This window comes from Mustela erminea, chromosome 4, assembly GCF_009829155.1.
Source record: "Mustela erminea isolate mMusErm1 chromosome 4, mMusErm1.Pri, whole genome shotgun sequence".
Taxonomy (NCBI): Eukaryota; Metazoa; Chordata; class Mammalia; order Carnivora; family Mustelidae; genus Mustela; species Mustela erminea.
This window is the reverse complement of record NC_045617.1, coordinates 66,422,951-66,440,472: the sequence shown is the minus strand read 5'-3', so window position 1 is coordinate 66,440,472 and position 17,522 is coordinate 66,422,951. Positions and strand designations below refer to the sequence as shown.

At 37.5% G+C, this 17,522-nt stretch overlaps 1 protein-coding gene across 3 annotated transcripts in view; it reads right to left on the bottom strand.

The window, feature by feature from the left end:
• The window catches only part of HBS1L (HBS1 like translational GTPase), an 84,146-nt gene extending 71,622 nt beyond the window's left edge, over window positions 1-12,524 (bottom strand). The window contains exons 1-4 of one of the 3 annotated variants that reach the window (XR_004284938.1): window positions 12,309-12,514; window positions 8,498-8,563; window positions 768-896; window positions 68-262 (exon numbers count right to left, since the gene is read on the bottom strand). Coding sequence is in view for 2 of the 3 variants with exons in the window: in XM_032339451.1 (XP_032195342.1) it covers window positions 68-262; window positions 768-896; window positions 8,498-8,563; window positions 12,309-12,351 (433 nt within the window). In the remaining variant the exon portion in view is untranslated. Of the gene's footprint in view, window positions 1-67; window positions 263-767; window positions 897-8,497; window positions 8,564-12,308 lie in introns of all 3 variants that reach the window. The other 2 variants (XM_032339451.1, XM_032339449.1) reach the window with 2 other exon arrangements.
• Window positions 12,525-17,522: the final 4,998 nt, after the last annotated feature.

Here is a 17,522-nt window from a genome sequence, read left to right as displayed (position 1 = left end):
GCAAATCAAAGCCTCTTTTAAAGCATTAACTGTAAAAAAAACTAAAAGAAAACAAGTAAACGCATACCTTTTGCTATCTTCCCTGTAGATATTGCTCCCTCACTCTTGACCTTCCAATTCTGCATTTTATCTTGTTCCAGAACCATTGCCAAAGCCTTCTGCACATCAAACTTGTTCTTCAGAACGGCTTCAATCAAAGTGTCATCTGGCACAGTGTCTCCAAGCACCTCTCTCATGTGATCAAGGCATGAATAAAGACGAGCTAGAACAGAAAGTAAGTAAAGCCATACATAAATGATGTCATGAAAAAACCCTCAGTTTTCAAAACAAAACAAAAGAAGGATTTGAAACTCTATTAAGATGTCCAACTTTCCTCCTTCCTTGGCAAAAATTACTTATAATGACTATATTTTTATCCACAACATACCTATCTTTCCCTATTAGAGCTCATGAAACAATAAATATTGCTAAAAGAAAATAAATCACTTAAGTTTCTCTCCTAAATAAATGAAGATCTCAGTCAAATATTCCAGTTACTAAATAACAGTCACACAACCAATATTTCAACCATCGAGTTAACCATACACTCCTCAAAAAATATACTTAATAAAATGTAAATTTCCTTTGAAGACATAAGAGACATTTTTGTACCATTCTTACCCACAATCACTACTGTGAACAACTGCAATAAACCTAATAAATTCTGGTGTACTGATCATCAATCACGTTCACACAGGAAGCAGAGATTAAACTACTCTTTACTATACCTTGATCAATTCCACTCAGCTGATGGTTCAAAAGAGAATTGGAGGACTCTTTCAGATCGTCGTAATCGTATTCTTCTACAGGCTCACCAAGGGAAGGTCTGTCACGCCGCGAGTAAATAAACTGAGCAGCTAGAAGAGAAAATGATGGGAAAATGCTGTAGCACAGCCACTTCCCAGTAAGTCTTTTATTCCCTCCGACAAAAGTTAAAATAGAAATTAAAGATTCTGACCTACCACCTATGGCCATTTACCCACATTCTATAATAATGGACAGAATCAAAAACAAAGACAAAATATACCATATCCTAAATCCTGGTCGGATGTCCTCACTAACTACTCACTGGCTTTAACAACCATCCTCCTTCTTTCTTCCTATCTCTAACAGCTCCACCAAGCTGACTTTTGTCATAGTTTTTGAACACTACCTTTCCTAACACGTCATCCCTGCCTACTACTCCATCTTCCATGCAAAATGTTCTCATCTTTGGAACAAATATTTCAAACCACATACCAAACCTGCTTATCTGCATAATTAAGAAAATACCAAAAACAAGTTAATTTTCACTTTCCGAGAATTGCTAATTTTGCTTGAACCCAACAGCTGACCAAAATCATAGGCCTTAACTTTTGAACAACTCCTACTTTCAGTCAAACACTGTCTACGCTGTATACTAGTGTCACATACCTCACTGACTTTCAGCGATTAGTCTATGCCATTCTACAGCAGTGCCATTACTTAATATATAGCTGGTACTGTAGATTTCATTAAAAGGAGGAAAGACAATATATGCCTGAGTATCATAAATAAAACGCAAGTGAGCTAAGGAGAAAATCATCACACGCATCCCAAGTGCTAACTCTTCCACCTCAGCTGGATTCCCAATGAACTCAATTCCTAGGACTGTGCTCAATTGTGAAGAAATAAAATTAAAGAATAAGAAGGAAATTTCAATACAGTATTCTACAGGCAAGGTGTTATTAGGGATTTTATATTATTTAGTTTTCTGGAAGAGCACATAACACTGAAGTCTATACTGCTTAGTGTTCCTACACTTAACTTGTGTTCATGTTTTCAAGAAGGCACATCTACGAAAGAAAGGAAAGCTAACTCCATTCAAAGTTTGCAACTACTGCATATAAATAATGCACATACAGACCAGATAATAATACTATGGCTTATGTGTAACTCCCATATGCAGAAGGCTGTAGCATAACAGCTATCTATGCATAGACTAAATCAACAATGGCCTTATGGAAGAGTAGGAAAGGCCAAGAAGAAAAATGTAATGATGTATTTTAAAAGCCAAAAGAGCAATATAGATAACAAGTGCCAAAGAAGCACATAAGATTAAGTAATCACTGAAGATCAGGACAGTTCTAAAAAATGAGGTAAGAGGGTCAGAAAAACTGAGGAAGAGGTGGAAGACATTTTGGACAAGAAAAACAAACAAGAGAAATACAGGACAGCTGAGAGATTCAATCTATTCTGCTACAAGGCATGTTACCTCAACAAGACCTATTCACACAAATGGTAAAGAGGAGAATGATGAGGACATAATATTCAAGTGCTTTGACTTATGAGATTTTTTTCCCCCTCAACACTTAAATGTTTGGCATCACCTAAAAGCAGCAGGGACAAGGGAATACCCAGCACAGAATATGACACTGTACCTATAATGGGACTGCAATACCAGAGAGACCCACAGGCTTCCTCTTGGCTCAGTTTGGAGGACGTGTGTCGCTTTGTGCATGCTTACTGCTTGGCTCTCCAACATCTGTGAGCATTTGCCTTTGCAACATTATTCATTAGTTCAACTTTTTCTCACATTTCTATAAAGATTTTTATGTTTTTAAAAATGTAAACTCCTATATTTACTGGAATATTTCTTTATTAGCAAGTTAAGGTATCTTTTCAAATGTGTAAGCATTTTTATTAAGATGATAGTGCTTTTGATAGTACTTTACAGGTTGACTGATCTGTCATGATCCTAGTTTTTCCCAGATGTTCTGTTATTTTCAGTATACAATTCTGAAGACTATAAGGTTTTTCAAGAATCTACACATTATGTTTTATATATTTCTCCCTATTTTTATCCCCCTTCAGTACAAGAATAGAACACTATTAAAAAGTCAGCATGGCTAAACAGAAGAGTCATCCTATTTACAGACTCTCTAAGATGACCACTAATTTCACGTTAAAATCTCAGAACGAGGATGTGTCTTACAATCAAATGGCATCCAACATCATGCAACATTTAGACTGACAGGAGATTTACTTTAGGTTGTACCTAAAAATTACAATATACCTTACATTCTGTGGCATCTTAGATTAATAAAATGTGGTAGTACTAAAAAACATAAACTGGGCCACTTTGATTTACAAATTATTTTCCTAGCTATAATACACTATTCAGTTTAGCCTAAAAGTAACAAATATACTTGCCCCAACTTCCTCTCATAGCTTTTACCTGTGAGGAAAACCCCAAGAAAAATAAAAAATTAAGTGAGGAAAAAAATCAGATAATTTCTCCCCAACAATTTTTACTTAGGAAATACTGACAGAAGCTGTCAATACCCAGGCTGCACTCAACCTCAGAGGAGCTATTTTTTCCAGGGTGGGGTGGGGGCTTCTTACCCCAGATGAACACACAAACCCAACTCAGAAACCTATACTATGGCCACTGTTTTGAAAGCAGTGTTGGCTAGATTTGCTGGCAAGTGGGGAGGGAAGGAGGATAGACAAATTCCCCCGGGAAAATAATTACTAGTGGGGAAAAATAGTCCAAATCTTTGAAGTTGAAATGAGAGCCCAAAAGGCAACAAATACAATAAAATAGTAAGAAAAAAAGCAACAGAGAGAAAAAGAATAATACAAAATGCTATTTGTTTCTAAATTTAAATCACAAACTTTAATGGAAATGCTTTTTGAAAAATTGGGACACCCGTGTTGACGTTTAAAACTTAAGGCAGTTTAACAAACATGAAAGTTTTAAGAATTCAAAACCTGATTCAAAACCAAATTGTTTCCTTAACACCTTAAAATAAAAATCATCTAAGAGGCACTCATTAATGACACAGCTGTCTGGGCTTCTTGCTCTAAAGGTTCTGATTCAGTGAGGTTGGATATGGGGCAGGAAACCTGTATTTTTTTTTTAATTTTATTTATTTATTTGCAGACAGAGATTACAAGTAGGCAGTGAGGCAGTCAGAGAGAGGAGGAAACAGGCTCCCTGATGGGCAGAGGGCCCGATGCGGGGCTCGATCCCAGGACCCCGGGATCATGACCTGAGCCGAAGGCAGAGGCTTTAACCCACTGAGCCACCCGGGCGCCCCAGGAAACCTGTATTTTTAAAGCTGCATTTGGTCTCCCAGCTAACCAATATCATCAGGGAAGATCAGGAAATACTGGCCTACAAGCCCCCCCCATAGTCCACTCTGTACAGTCAATCAATTCCCTTCCCAAAATACAGCCCCCTCACTTAAAACCCTTCACTAAGCTGACAGGACACACGTACAATTAAAAATTGTCTTCCAGGGGCACCTGGGTGGTTCAGTGGGTTAAAGCCTCTGCCTTCAGCTCAGGTCATGATCCCAGGGTCCTGGGATCGAGCCCCGCATCCCAGCGGGCTCTCTGCTCAGTGGGGAGCCTGCTTCCCCCTCTCTCTCTGCCTGCCTCTCTGCCTACTTGGGATCTCTGTCTGCCAAATAAATAAAATCTTTAAAAAAAAAAAAATTGCCTTCCACAGCTTGCCTCCTACTTTCTTTCCTAGTCCTCTTTCCTGCTGCATCGTATGTGTTCTCAAATAAGCCTCACACAGAGGCCACTGCTCAAGCGCTATTTTCTTCCTCGGAATAAAGCCATTCTTCCTCCCAAATTGACCAGTCCAATCTCCCTTCCTTCCAGAAGCTTTCCCAGGCCCCTTCATGTAGGACTATGGCTCCACCCACCACACTGCTATGGCATGTCTGAAGATGACCTCTAACATGCTACCTTAAACTAATTTATAAATTTATTAAATAGGGGTTTTCATACACATTAATACTCAATAAAGATTTTGAGTTAGAACGCACTGAATAAAGATTACTACTGCTTAAGTTATCATTGAAGACCTTTTGACTACAGTAGCTCCAATGCCTTGTTAACAAATGAAAAACGAAGCAAGAGTCAATTACTATGAATGTCTCAGGAACAATCAATCACAAAAAGCCAACTAGGCTTTCCCAAATAATGCAACCCTTAAGCTATAGCCAAACAAATAATTTCTTTGCTTTGTTTCCTGTCTTCTCTATAAAACCCCTGCTCCTAGCTCCATTCCAGTGGAGCACGCCTAACCACCTCCAGTTTGGAGCTACCTGATTCAAAATGATGTTTGCTCAAATAAATTCTTAAAAATTTCAATATGCTTTGGTTTATCTTTAACACTTCTAATTTCAGTAGGCAAAACAAAACCCATAACTGTTCAAATAAAGTTATATATGTGTTGTTTTTGCCATCCCCAATTCCTTGACATATGTTCAATATTCAGTATCAAAGTCAATCTTTCCAAAGGAAAAAAAGCTGTAACATTTAAAAATCACGAAAACTGTGCTTAGCAGAGTTCAAAAAAATACAAGCGCTGATGAATTTTAGAAAAACTCCTATTGATAAAGCACTCAATTATCAGAATTCTTTAAGACCATGACTATGATCATCTCTACAATGACAGTGGCAGTTTGAGAACAGAGAGGATCCTTCTAAAACTCTTCATTATTTTTCCTGAAAATCACCTGGAAAATATACCACTAAAGAAGAAAAGTTTCTGATCTTATATCATCACTATGTTTTAAAAAATTAAAAAATCCCAAACCAGATGTTTTTGTTAAAAATACAGTTTGTCACAGAAAAAACTCAAAACCATTTAACTATCTCCTGCTTCAATAATATCACTGACTTCTTGGAGTGTACCAAAGTAACTCAAATTATAAAACTGTCCTGAATATGAACCACACACAAGACACACATAAAGAGCTATGAGAGACACAAGGATAAACTCTGACCTCAGGAAAGCTAGACCATGAGTATAAATCTCAGAAAAACACCCTCAGAATGTCTGACCTCAGAATGTATCATCAATTCCTAACACAAGATTAAGCATGATTTATTCAGATAAGACTAGATAAATCAATGTGTTAACCTGCAAGATTAAGATTTCTTTCAGTAGTTCCTCCCTCTATAAAGGTTCCCACCCCTGTACAAGTCAGATTCAAGCAACTTCTAAATCTGTAGGCCTTAACTCCTCTAATTATCTCTAGAATTTCTCTCCAAATCTAATGCTACCATCCTTGTCCTAAACAAATGATTCTCAAAGCAAGCATCAACATACCATTGAGGGCTTGTTAAAACAGTAGCTGTGCTCCATTCTTGAGTTTCTGACTGGAACAGGGCCAAGAATTACTTTTCTAATAAATTTTCAAGTGATGCTAATGGCACATAGACATTTTGAGAACAACTGTCTAATATCTCCATCTTTAGTTAGTATAATAACCTCCAAACTAATCTATGTATATCCACTCATGTACCGCCTTCAATCCAGTCTCTACTTTGTAGAAGGGATTTTTTTAAAACTCCAATCTAATTATCACACCCACATCATCTTCTCATTTCATGAGCATGTCATGCTCTCTACTGTGCTTAACAATATGAGTGATGAAGTTCATGCTAGCAGCTATCACTTAATCACCTAGTCAACTCTGACAGTATTATTACAGGAGCCCGCAAGGGTTAAGCCATGAAGTTTTCTTTAACATTGCAAATAGCACGTGTCTGAGAGGTTCCTTGGACAAAAACTTTTTTTGTTTTATTTCTTTTATTTTATTCCTCATCCCTATGCAATGTGGCCTTGAACCCCTGCATAAGGAGCTCTAAAGGAATGCTGATGAAGCCATCTGAGCTTCACACCCAGCCTTCTTTATGCTGCTTTGTGATACTGGGGTTGCAGTCTCCAGGAAGTTCATTTCTTCGACAGTTAGCTCCTTTGGGGATCAGCCAATGGGGAAGATGCTAAAGGGAGACTGGAAGGCTCCTTTCCTTTTTACTATTTGTGCATCCCCCTTTGCCTCACCCACATTGCGCACTCCAGTAACGGCAATTAGAACCAGTGAGCAGTCCGCCCAAAACTCCCAAAACCAGCTTCCATGTGTCCCCACCTACATCCCTCAGACACCATGACCAGCAAGCCAGCTAGAATTCCCTCTTCAAAAGGCTGAATCCCAGCTTCACAGGGTCCTTTTGCCGACACCAGTACCAGCCATGCAGTCCCCCTCCTCAGAGAGTTGAATCCCCCATTTCACAGTCCCTCCTCTGAATTTCAGAGGCAAAGCAGAACCCTCGTCACAGGTCTAAGCCCCAGCTCCAAGGAGGCATTCTACAAGCTTCTAAAAAGTTGGGTCTGACCTCACCCATTTGCTCCTCTACAACTAAATGCTTCCTGAAGTTACCGCCTTCCTTGATATTTTGCTTGCCTTTCTTGCATTTTTCACTTTTTAAAATCTGGTGAACTTCTTGTATTAAATTCTCTGACAAAACAACTGGCGCAATTTCTATCTCCTAATAGGATCCTGACTGGTAACAGTGTAACACTAGAGAAAGAGGAAAGGCCTTGATTAGTAAGACTAAATGAGGAAAGTACAAATAAAGAGCTAGATGCATTTCAGAGGAACAAGTAACAGGATAAGAAACGGCAGGAAGAGAAGAGGTGCTAAGACAACTTGTGGAACACCTATGCTTTATAAAGAAAAAGGAATTCTAAAAAAGTCAAAAGAACATATCTGGTCTTCAGAGACTGAAAGGGAGCTTAAAGCAAGCACAGGGGTACAGGACAGCTCTGCAGACTATATGGTATTAAAGACAAAGCGGATTTTGATACAAATGTTAATTGTATTAAGCCTTTGAAGTCACAGAAAATGAGTTTTGTGAATTATATTTATGTTGTACCTAACTATATTTAATTTTACCCTTTCCTGGCAGAGTAAAATTCAGCAATGCATTTTAACCAAAAGTTTATAGAGTAGGCAAAAATATGAAGACAAATACATTGTTAGGGAAATTAGGAGAAAAGGTCTGGTCGAAGACTACGTCTTTGCTGAAAAGAAGGTATGAATGTATCATGTTTCCTTTATATGGTGTCAAGAACTCTTTCAGCTGGTAAAGACAGGAGATGAAGCTCTAATGTGGAGTCCTATAGGAGCGTGAACTCTAAATCACTCTGTCTCCAGGAAGACTGACCTACATGGACTTGGTTGATTTAACAAACTGTTTAATAGTAGATAAACTGAAGTACCATATGAAGGGAAGTCTATGTGTGACACCTCAATGTTTCTAAGATTCAAGAGATTGCTGAATATATAAAATTAATTACTACCGGCCTTCAGAAGTTCTAGATTTTCATTACTGACTAAATTACCATTTCGGTACGACTCAGATTATTTGCAAGTTACAAAGAATATTGGAAAAAACATAGTTTTCAAAGTTTTCTTCAAATGTTTAAAGTTAAATGATGAAATCAAAACTTTAGTCTCTATTCATGGGTAAAGAAATAATTTTATACATTTATAAAAGTTAAAGACATTATCTTTTTAAATGTTACATAACATTATAGTCTTATGGAACACTCTAGTCCTAGAATGACAATAATACTTAACATTTTTTAACACCCAAATAAGTGGAAATCAAATTATTTTTTAAAAGTCACCTGTTGATGGCGAAATACAATAATCATCCTCTACAGACTGGCCATAGAGATCATCATCTTCAAAATCTAAAATAAAAAAACAAGAGACAAATTCTTCATAAGTTCCGTTTTATATTCTTAGTTATTAACAAAGGAGCATCTGAATTCTCTCCAAACTAAACTGTCCCTCAAAATTAAAGGAGCTTGGAATGTCTATTTCTCCAAAAAATTCTAAAAATTTTACCCCAATGTAGGTACTTACTTTCTATATTCATAAAGACATACATAGTTCTTTGGTTTTTAAGCTAACTGGGTTTTCTTTATTGCTAATTGAAAATTCTTCCAAGTTTTCACTGCATGTGATTTAAAAATGAAAGTATCAGAGACCTCAAACTTGAATCGTCTCTCCAGGGTTAAAAATCTGAAGTCATCAATTCATTCTTTTCACCAAGTGCCCTTCCATGACCAAAGCATTTGTTTCCCATACAACTAACTAGTATAAGGAATACAATCAGAGCATGAAAGCAGTTTTTCTTCATGTCCAGCTGGTTAATTTCTTTAAAAACCATCTTATCCTAAATTCCCTTATGCTCTTTGTCCATGCTGATGGAGACTTTTTTCCTACTGACCAGAATATGCACTTTGCCCAGATTTTCCTAAGGCTGTTTCTTTTTCCTCAGTAAGGTTCTAGCTAAAACATCACCTATTTGCATATGTCTTCCCTGACCATTCTGGTAAAGCCACAAGCCCCCCTGCCACTTCCACTCTCTAGCACACTCCTCCAGTTGTCTTCAAAACACTATTATCTGTTTCATTCCATGAGACTATAAGCTCCTTCAGGGAAAGGTTCTGTCTTAGCCAACTACCTGGCACACGGCTAGAACTAAATTAGTTTTCCTTGTATTATAAATTAGTGAATCAATTTAAAACTAAAACATACAAAAAAGGTAAATATATTTACATAAATGCATTCATTCATTTGATATATAGATTATGCCAAGGACTATTAGACATATCTGAGGGACAACAGTGAATGACAGGTACATTTCCAGATCTCTATGAATCTAAAATCTAACAGGGAAAAAGACACAAAAACAGGCAATTACAAAATTACATGATAAGTGTCTGAGACATGAGAAATACAGAGTGATTATAGAGTGATTTGGGATCACACATACGAACAACAAAAACAGAACTGGGAATGGGGTGGCTAAGGAAAGATCCCCTGGAATACAGTATTTAAGCAAATTCCAAAGGATAGTTAGCTAGTTTCTGACGGTATTCATATAGTAGGAACACATGTTCACGGGATGAAACATTTACAGCAAAGAAAAATTAAATAAATGCTACTATTGGATAAAAATATGTAGCTGTCTGGGATGCCTGGGTGGCTCAGCCAGTTAACTGTCTGCCTTCGGTTCAGGTCATGATCCCCAGGGTCCTGTGATCCAACCCAATCCTTAGCTCCCTGCTCAGCAGAGAGCCTGCTTCTCCCTCTCTCTGCTGCTCCCTCTCTCTGCTGCTCCCTTGCTTGTGCTCTCTCTCTCTCTCTCTCTCTTTCCTCCTGTCAAATAAATAAGTAAAATCTTTTAAAAAATATGTAACAGTCAATAAACTATTAGACCACAATCCCAAGTAAACACTTTACTATCAGCAAATTAATAAGGAGCCACTTGCAAAATACTATTTTTAGATATGAATGCCAAGAAACTTTTCTAGGTCAGTTTTTCAACTGAAATTGATCCTAACAGTGCCACAATATAAAAAAATGAAGAGAATTCTTTCCTAAGATTTTTGTAAAGTGGTTCTTCTCCTCAGTAAAATTCTGTAATATTTACTGCACATAAAGCATTGTTCCAGCTACTGGAATAAATATAACAATAGAGTAAACATAACAATAAGGTATGGACTATGCCCTCCTAGCACTTTTAAATTAGTAGTTAACATAGCATTAGCTGAATGAAGGCAGCCAAGTAAAGTACTACCCAAATTACAAAGAACAAAGTGAAAGTTAAATAGAGGAACCAATAGGTTTAAAGCACATACTCTCTAATAACATCATACTACTTTTAAGAATTTTCAAATTATTATTTGAAATTAATACAAGGGGGGAAACTTTAAGATAAAAGAGAAATAAACTGAATCCTTAAAATGAGTAGAACTTTTATAACCAGAAATTGGAGATGAACTTCCTATGCTATAGAAACAGCTTGTTTATGATGTCATCAACTGTTCCAAAGAAACATGAAGGACAACCTGAACTGGAGTTGCCTAGGTGAAGAGATTTAGCACTTACTCCCACATGCCAAGCACCTCTCCTCCAGAAGGACTTTACTTCACATAGAAATCCTGCTTAAATTCCGCCAACCCATACTGAATAAGGTGTTCTCACTTACATGGCTCCCACAGCACCTTGGGAGTAATTTTTGTAGCATGTCATACTCGACTCATCTGTTACTTGTATATTCTCCCTTTAGAGTCTCTCAAACATCCAACTATCAGTCCCCAAAGCTTAGAGCAGTACTCTAAGCACTCCATTAATGAAGAATGAGCACTCAATTAATGTTGGTTGAGAAAATTATAAATACTTATTAATAAATAAGTTGCAATTAGGCCTATTCATATTTTTCATATCATAACCTCAAAAATAACTGTCGGGCTAAAGTCATCTCACAGGTAGCAGTGATCCACACGCCATGTTTACATCCACTGCAACACTTAAAACGGCCTCCAATCTTAAATGAACACCAGGAACATAACACATGACAAGCTGACTAGGTGACAGTCTCCAAATGTAGCACAGGGTGTTAGCTACCCTCCACTGTGGTTAGGGCAATACTGATGTTCTAGAATAATTGTCTGGCAGTGCCAGTAACAACCACCAACATATTAAGCACACTTACACGACCTGCACTTTAAAAAGCAATAGGTCTTTACTCCTTTTTTGTACTCCTTCATATTTGTTTATAATTTTAGTTTGCATGATGCTGGTGATGCCTATAATTATCCACTGTGGAGAGGATGCACTAAACTAATTCTAACTCCTTTTAAACTCCTAGAGAACATTCATATGCTCATTTTTATTTCATTTTTTTTTAATCAAGAAGTATGATCCAGAGCCTCCTTGCTTCTAGCATCGCCTTTTTTTCTTCTCCCATTCCAAAATACATTTAAATTCAGCATGATCGACCAAGAACTGGGTATACACACCTCAAGATCATCTGATCCACTTATTCACTGGGTCTTTCTGATATCTTTTTTATCATCTCCTAACTTTCCAATTTAACTTGAAACTCATAGAGAATAAGTTATCTGCTCAAGCCAGGTTTTGTACTAAGTATATATGAACAAACACAAACAATTCACCACATAAATCTAGTTACAGCAGACAGCTGAATGTAAGCATGAAGTCAACTGGCCTTTTACAAATTAGCACAGTTTCATGAGCATTTTTGAAAGGGGGGTCGGAAGACACTACCTAGAAGTAGACAATTGTCTACCCGACCTGGGAGGAGAAAATGGGGGGGGGGGGTGATAATGCTTACGTGCACAAATATCACCAGATCCCAACATTCCCAAATGTCCTTCCCATACGACGGCATGCAGCAACCTCCCTCTCCCTAAATAAATCAATCCCAGAGGGCAGAAATCATGACTTAAAACAATGCCATTCGCTGGCACTCAGATGTATTGTTATTTTCTCCAACTGAGGCTACTCCGAATTCCAGCCTGGCACCACTAACGAGAAACTCAGAGATCCAAGTGGGAGCCAACGGGCTGAGATTCCAGCTGGAACCGCGAAAGTGACGTTCCGGCATGCCCTGCCACCTACCTTCATCGTAGTTATAGCCTCGGACATTCCGATGCCGGGCCATGGCGGCGGAGAGGGCGTTTGCCACCCCTTAGAAAACACACGGTTTAGATACTGATAAAGCGCCAACTGCGGCCTGGACACCACATACGCGCCATCTTGACTTCCGGCAGGCCTCCGCGCTGAGCGCTTGCGCACGCGCGACGACTTAGCTGCGCACTGCACGACGGTAACGTCTCAGGGTCACCCGCCTCCCTGGGGCGCATGCGCAGAGATGTGCGTGGACGTAGTCTTTTAGCATGGCGCCCGCCCACAGACAGGTTGACTGACAGAGGGCTCAAAGGGGCGGGATCCCAGTCCCTCGTTTTTTTTTCGGTTTGTACCAAAAACTTGGAGCCGGCGTTCCTGACCTACGTCAGCGTCCCAGGTTATTTCCGGGGTCTAGTTTCTGATAATGAAGCAGACTGTGTGCTCAGTAGAAACAGGAAACTTAGGTAACTTTAACCTTTGAGGACTGGTTAGGGACGTAATAGGCACTCACAAATTGGTACTCGTTTAGTTTAAGAAGTAGTCCAAGATTTAGAGGGGGGTAAAAAGGACTCTTTAAATGGGTAGATACGGTTTAAACGAGAACCTGGCTACAATAGGTCACCATGCCTTCGTTTATGTTAATTTATGGTTTTACGTATATGCTCCATCCTGCGTTAACATCTCTAGGAAGCAGAGGTTGGCCCTTGGCAAGGCAGGCAGTTACCATCAGCATTATGAAGAATTCTTTGAGCATTCACTGAACACATAATCATGTGTAACATGTTAAGGGTATTAAATATAGCTTTTTGGACATAGCGTTGGCCTTAGATGTCCTTATTTCTTAGCACACAAAGTGGAAACAAAAACACAAAGTGAATGATGCCGTGTAAAAAACCAACGTCATTATCATACTAAAATTACGTTTCGGTTTTAGCCTGTGTTTTCAAAATGGTGATAATTTACACCAAATTCTAGAAATGAAAGCTTCCTCAACTTTACTATACATAATTAAAAAAAGAATGATGCAGTTCATATTTGTAAGTGGCTTAAATATAATTTAAACGTGCATTTGACTGTGTCTGACTACCAAGTGTTTGTTCTTAACTATCACTGATGTTTAATGTAGCTCCAAGACAAAATTATACAAAAAAAGTTGCTAATTTTATATGGCCTAAGGGTTTTATTTTGCACTTTTAGGTAATTTTTATGTTGCAGCCTGTTTCTTTGTAAAATGGAGATAGTAATAGTATCTAACTCACAGAGTGGTGAATAATAAATTATCCTTTTAAGATGATTTCACACAGATCTCAGATGCTTTAAAATATTAGGCACTATTAAAATACAAATAGCAGCTTCTAGTGTGGTATAATTGTCAGTTATGAGCTTCAGTATAACTCACTGAGGTACGAAGAGGATGAGTTATAAAATGACCACATAAACAGTACTACAAAGCAGTGAAGAAGAAAATATTACTTCTGTCTGAGGGATAGTATATAATTTGCCTCTGGTTCATCAATAATGCACTCTCTTACATTCTAAATACTTTTTAGAGCCTTGACTACATCTCAAGCAATAGAGCTTCTTCAGCAGTGAAGACTTCACTGACTTCCTCAGAAAGTGTTAGGGATTTTATTCTCAGCCCCTAGAACTCTTTAGTTGTGATTTTTGTCTTGTGGTTTGATTGAAAGTACCATAACTTTGGAGTCATACAAGCCTGGATTTCAGCGCCAGTTGTGCCACATTCTGTTAACTTTTGGGAGCTCTATTTATTTATCTGGAAAATGGGCATAAAAAGATATGTCTTCTGTTTTGTGAAAAGTAAATGAAGTGATGGATGTAAAACAGAGCTGTTACATAACAAGTTCTGTAAGAGAGGAAAATACCTCTACCTTCTTTGGGTCTCCGACTCTAAAAGCAGGAGAAAAGCGTGTAAGTTTAAATTTTTGCACATACATGGGAGCCTTCACAAGAGAATGAAGATCCAAAGAAGTGACCAGAGCAGGCAGCTTTTATACCTTCTAAACAAAAAAACAGGGGGTTCCTGGGCAGCCCAGTCTGTTAAATATCTGCCTTTGGCTCGGGTCATGATCTCAGGGTCCTGGAATGGAATCCCATTGACAGGCTCCCTACTCATGGGTAGCCTGCTTCTCAGGTTCCTCCCCCCTCATGCTCTCTCTGGCTCTGTCTCTCTCTCAAATAAATAAAATCTTTTTAAAAATTAAATTAAATTTAAAAATGATCAACTTGTCAAGAATTGATAAGACAAAGGGATATGGGCTATGGATAGTAAATTGTGGGGAAGTAACTAGGAAATGTATGGTGGGGCAAGAGTGTACAAAACAAGCAGAAGATAAGGGTTATTTCAGTAAATTTGTACAGATCCATTTCAGCATCAATTCCCAGGCTCTGGCAATAAGGACACTTTCTCATCCTGGTATAGGGAGGGTACCTTTCTCATAAGGGAAATGACATGGCTTGTTTTATATAGAAAAGGATAAATTTGCTATTTCTGAGGTTCCTTCAGCTCCGAACAATCAGTATGCCAAAGTCGCATATTTTGGGGTGAAAGGCTCTGGACTCCTTCAATACTCAATAAATGCTAGTTCTCTATCCAACTAATTGGAAAGCTTTATCTTTGTTTCCCCAGGACTGTGAATGTTTGCCGAGTGAACTAATGAATTTTAAAATAATAGATCCTCTGAGAAAGACAAATACCACATGATTTCATTCATATATGGAATCTAAAAAAACAAAAGAAAAAACAAATGAAAAGCAGAATCAGACCTGTACATAGGGAGAACAAACTGATAGTTGCCAGAGGGTAAGGGGGATGGGCAAATGGGTAGAGGCGCGTTGGACATAAGGCTTCCAATTATGGAACAAAAAGGTCACAAGAATAAATGGCATAGCATAGAGAATATGGTTAGTGATATTATAATTTCACTGTATGGTGACATATGGTAGCTCCATGTGTTAGGAGCACAGCATATTGTATAGAGCAGTAATCACTGTGTTGGACACCTGAAACTAATGTAATACTGTGTGTCAACTATACTCAAATAAAATAATTGTTAAGAAATGATACAGTCTCTCAGTATTTTTAACAAATGGCATAAACAACCACACAAATAATTCATTTTTACATCAACTCATTAAAAAAGTTACAAATGAAAATAGCATAGATTACTGAAAAGTTTTTAATACTTTATTGAGGAATCCTTGATAAACAATAAACTACACATATTTAAAGTATACAATTTGATACATTTTGCCATGTGTATTTACCCGTCAATCCATTAACCCAAACAAAATAATGAACGTGTCCAGATTCCCAAAAATTTCCTCATAATCTCTCTCCTGCAACCCCCTCCCCACCCCGAGGCCTCCTCACCCTGGTCCCATGCAGCAATTAATCTCTGTCACTATAGATATCAGTTTGTATTTTCCAAAATTTTACATACTGAAGTCATATAATAGGTTTTCTCTTTTATAGGTCTTCATTTGCTCAACATAATAATTTTGAGATTCATCAGTATAGGTGCTTTAATCCATAGTTCATTCCTTTTTATAGCAGAGGGGAATTCCATTGTATGGATATACCACAGTTTATTTTTCCATTCACCTATTGATAGCTATTTGGGTCATTTTCAATTTTGGCTACTATAAATAGGACTACTATGATTATCCATGTACAGTTCTTTTTATGGCCATACACTGATTTTTCCTAGATAAATACCTAGGAGAGGAATAGCTGGATGATATGACAGATTATTTCTAGCTTTTTAAGAAACTGCCGAACTGGTTGCCTGGGTGGCTCAGTGGGTTAAAGCCTCTGCCTTCAGCTCAGGTCATGATCTCAGGGTCCTGGGATCAAACCCCACATCAGGCTCTCTGCTCGGCAGGGAGCCTGCTTCCCCCTCTCTCTCTGCCTACTTGTGATCTCTGTCTGTCAAATAAATAATTAAAATCTTTAAAAAAGAATTGTAAATTTTATATGGATGGAAGTCTGAAAGGAGGTAATTTAAAAAAAGTCAGGAAGTTAGCATTATGGCCTTCAAGGGTGGGAATTAAGTGAACTAGAGTCAATGAATTAATCTAATCACAAGGGTCCATCTCCACCTGTACTGGCTTTATGGCCTTGGGCAAATTGCTTAGCTCCTTTCTAAAGGACTAATAATGGTGGCATCTAACAGATATCTAATCCAGATAGTGCTGTCATTACCTGATGATCATAACTATGTTTCCTAACATTAATCAAGTGTCTACTTTTAACTTGGTAAAGTTAAAAAAAAAGAAAGAGAGAAAGAAAAAAACTGCCAAACTGTTTTCCCAAGTGGTTGTAATATTTTATGCTCCCACCATCTGCACAGTTCCAGTTTCTCCACTGGTTATGGTCTAAAGATGTGCTTATTTGACATTTCTATATCCTTGGTAAAATGTCTGAGTCTTTTTGTCTATTTTCACTAAGGTGTTTGTTTTCTTATTTTTTACTTTAGAGAGTTGTTTTAATATTCTGGATAAAACTACTTTATCTGATACAATTTGTAAATATTTCTCCCCATTCGTAACTGGTCTTTTCATTCTCTAACAGTGTCTTTCGAATAGTGGAAGTTTTTAGGTTTGATGAAGTTCAGTTCATCAATTTTTTAAAATAATATATTCTTTTAAAATATGGATACTGTATCTAAGATATCTTTGCCTAACCCAAAGTCACAAAAATTTTCTCTTAATTTTTAAAAAAGTTTAATGGTCTACATTTAGATTTTTTTAATCCATTTTCAGCTGATCCATTTTAGCTGATTTTTGTGTATGGTATAAGGTTTGGATCAAAGTTCATTTATATATATATATATATATATATATATATATATATATATATATATGCAGTTGTTCCAGAACAATTATTTTTAAATATAAAAAGGTCCTTTTCCCACTTAGTTTCATCTGCATCTTTATCAAAAATCAGTTGTCCATATATGTCTGATCTGTTTCTAGGTTCTACATTCTATCGATCTAGCTTGACACCAATACCATGTTGTCATGATTATTGTATCTTCAAAATCCTTTTTTTTTTTTTTTTTTAGATTTTATTTATTTGTTAAAGTGAGAGAGAGAGCATGAGAGACAGCAGGGGCAGAGGGAAAGGAAGAAACAGACTCATTGCTGGGCAGGGAACCCTATGTGGGACTCGATCCCAGGACCCCA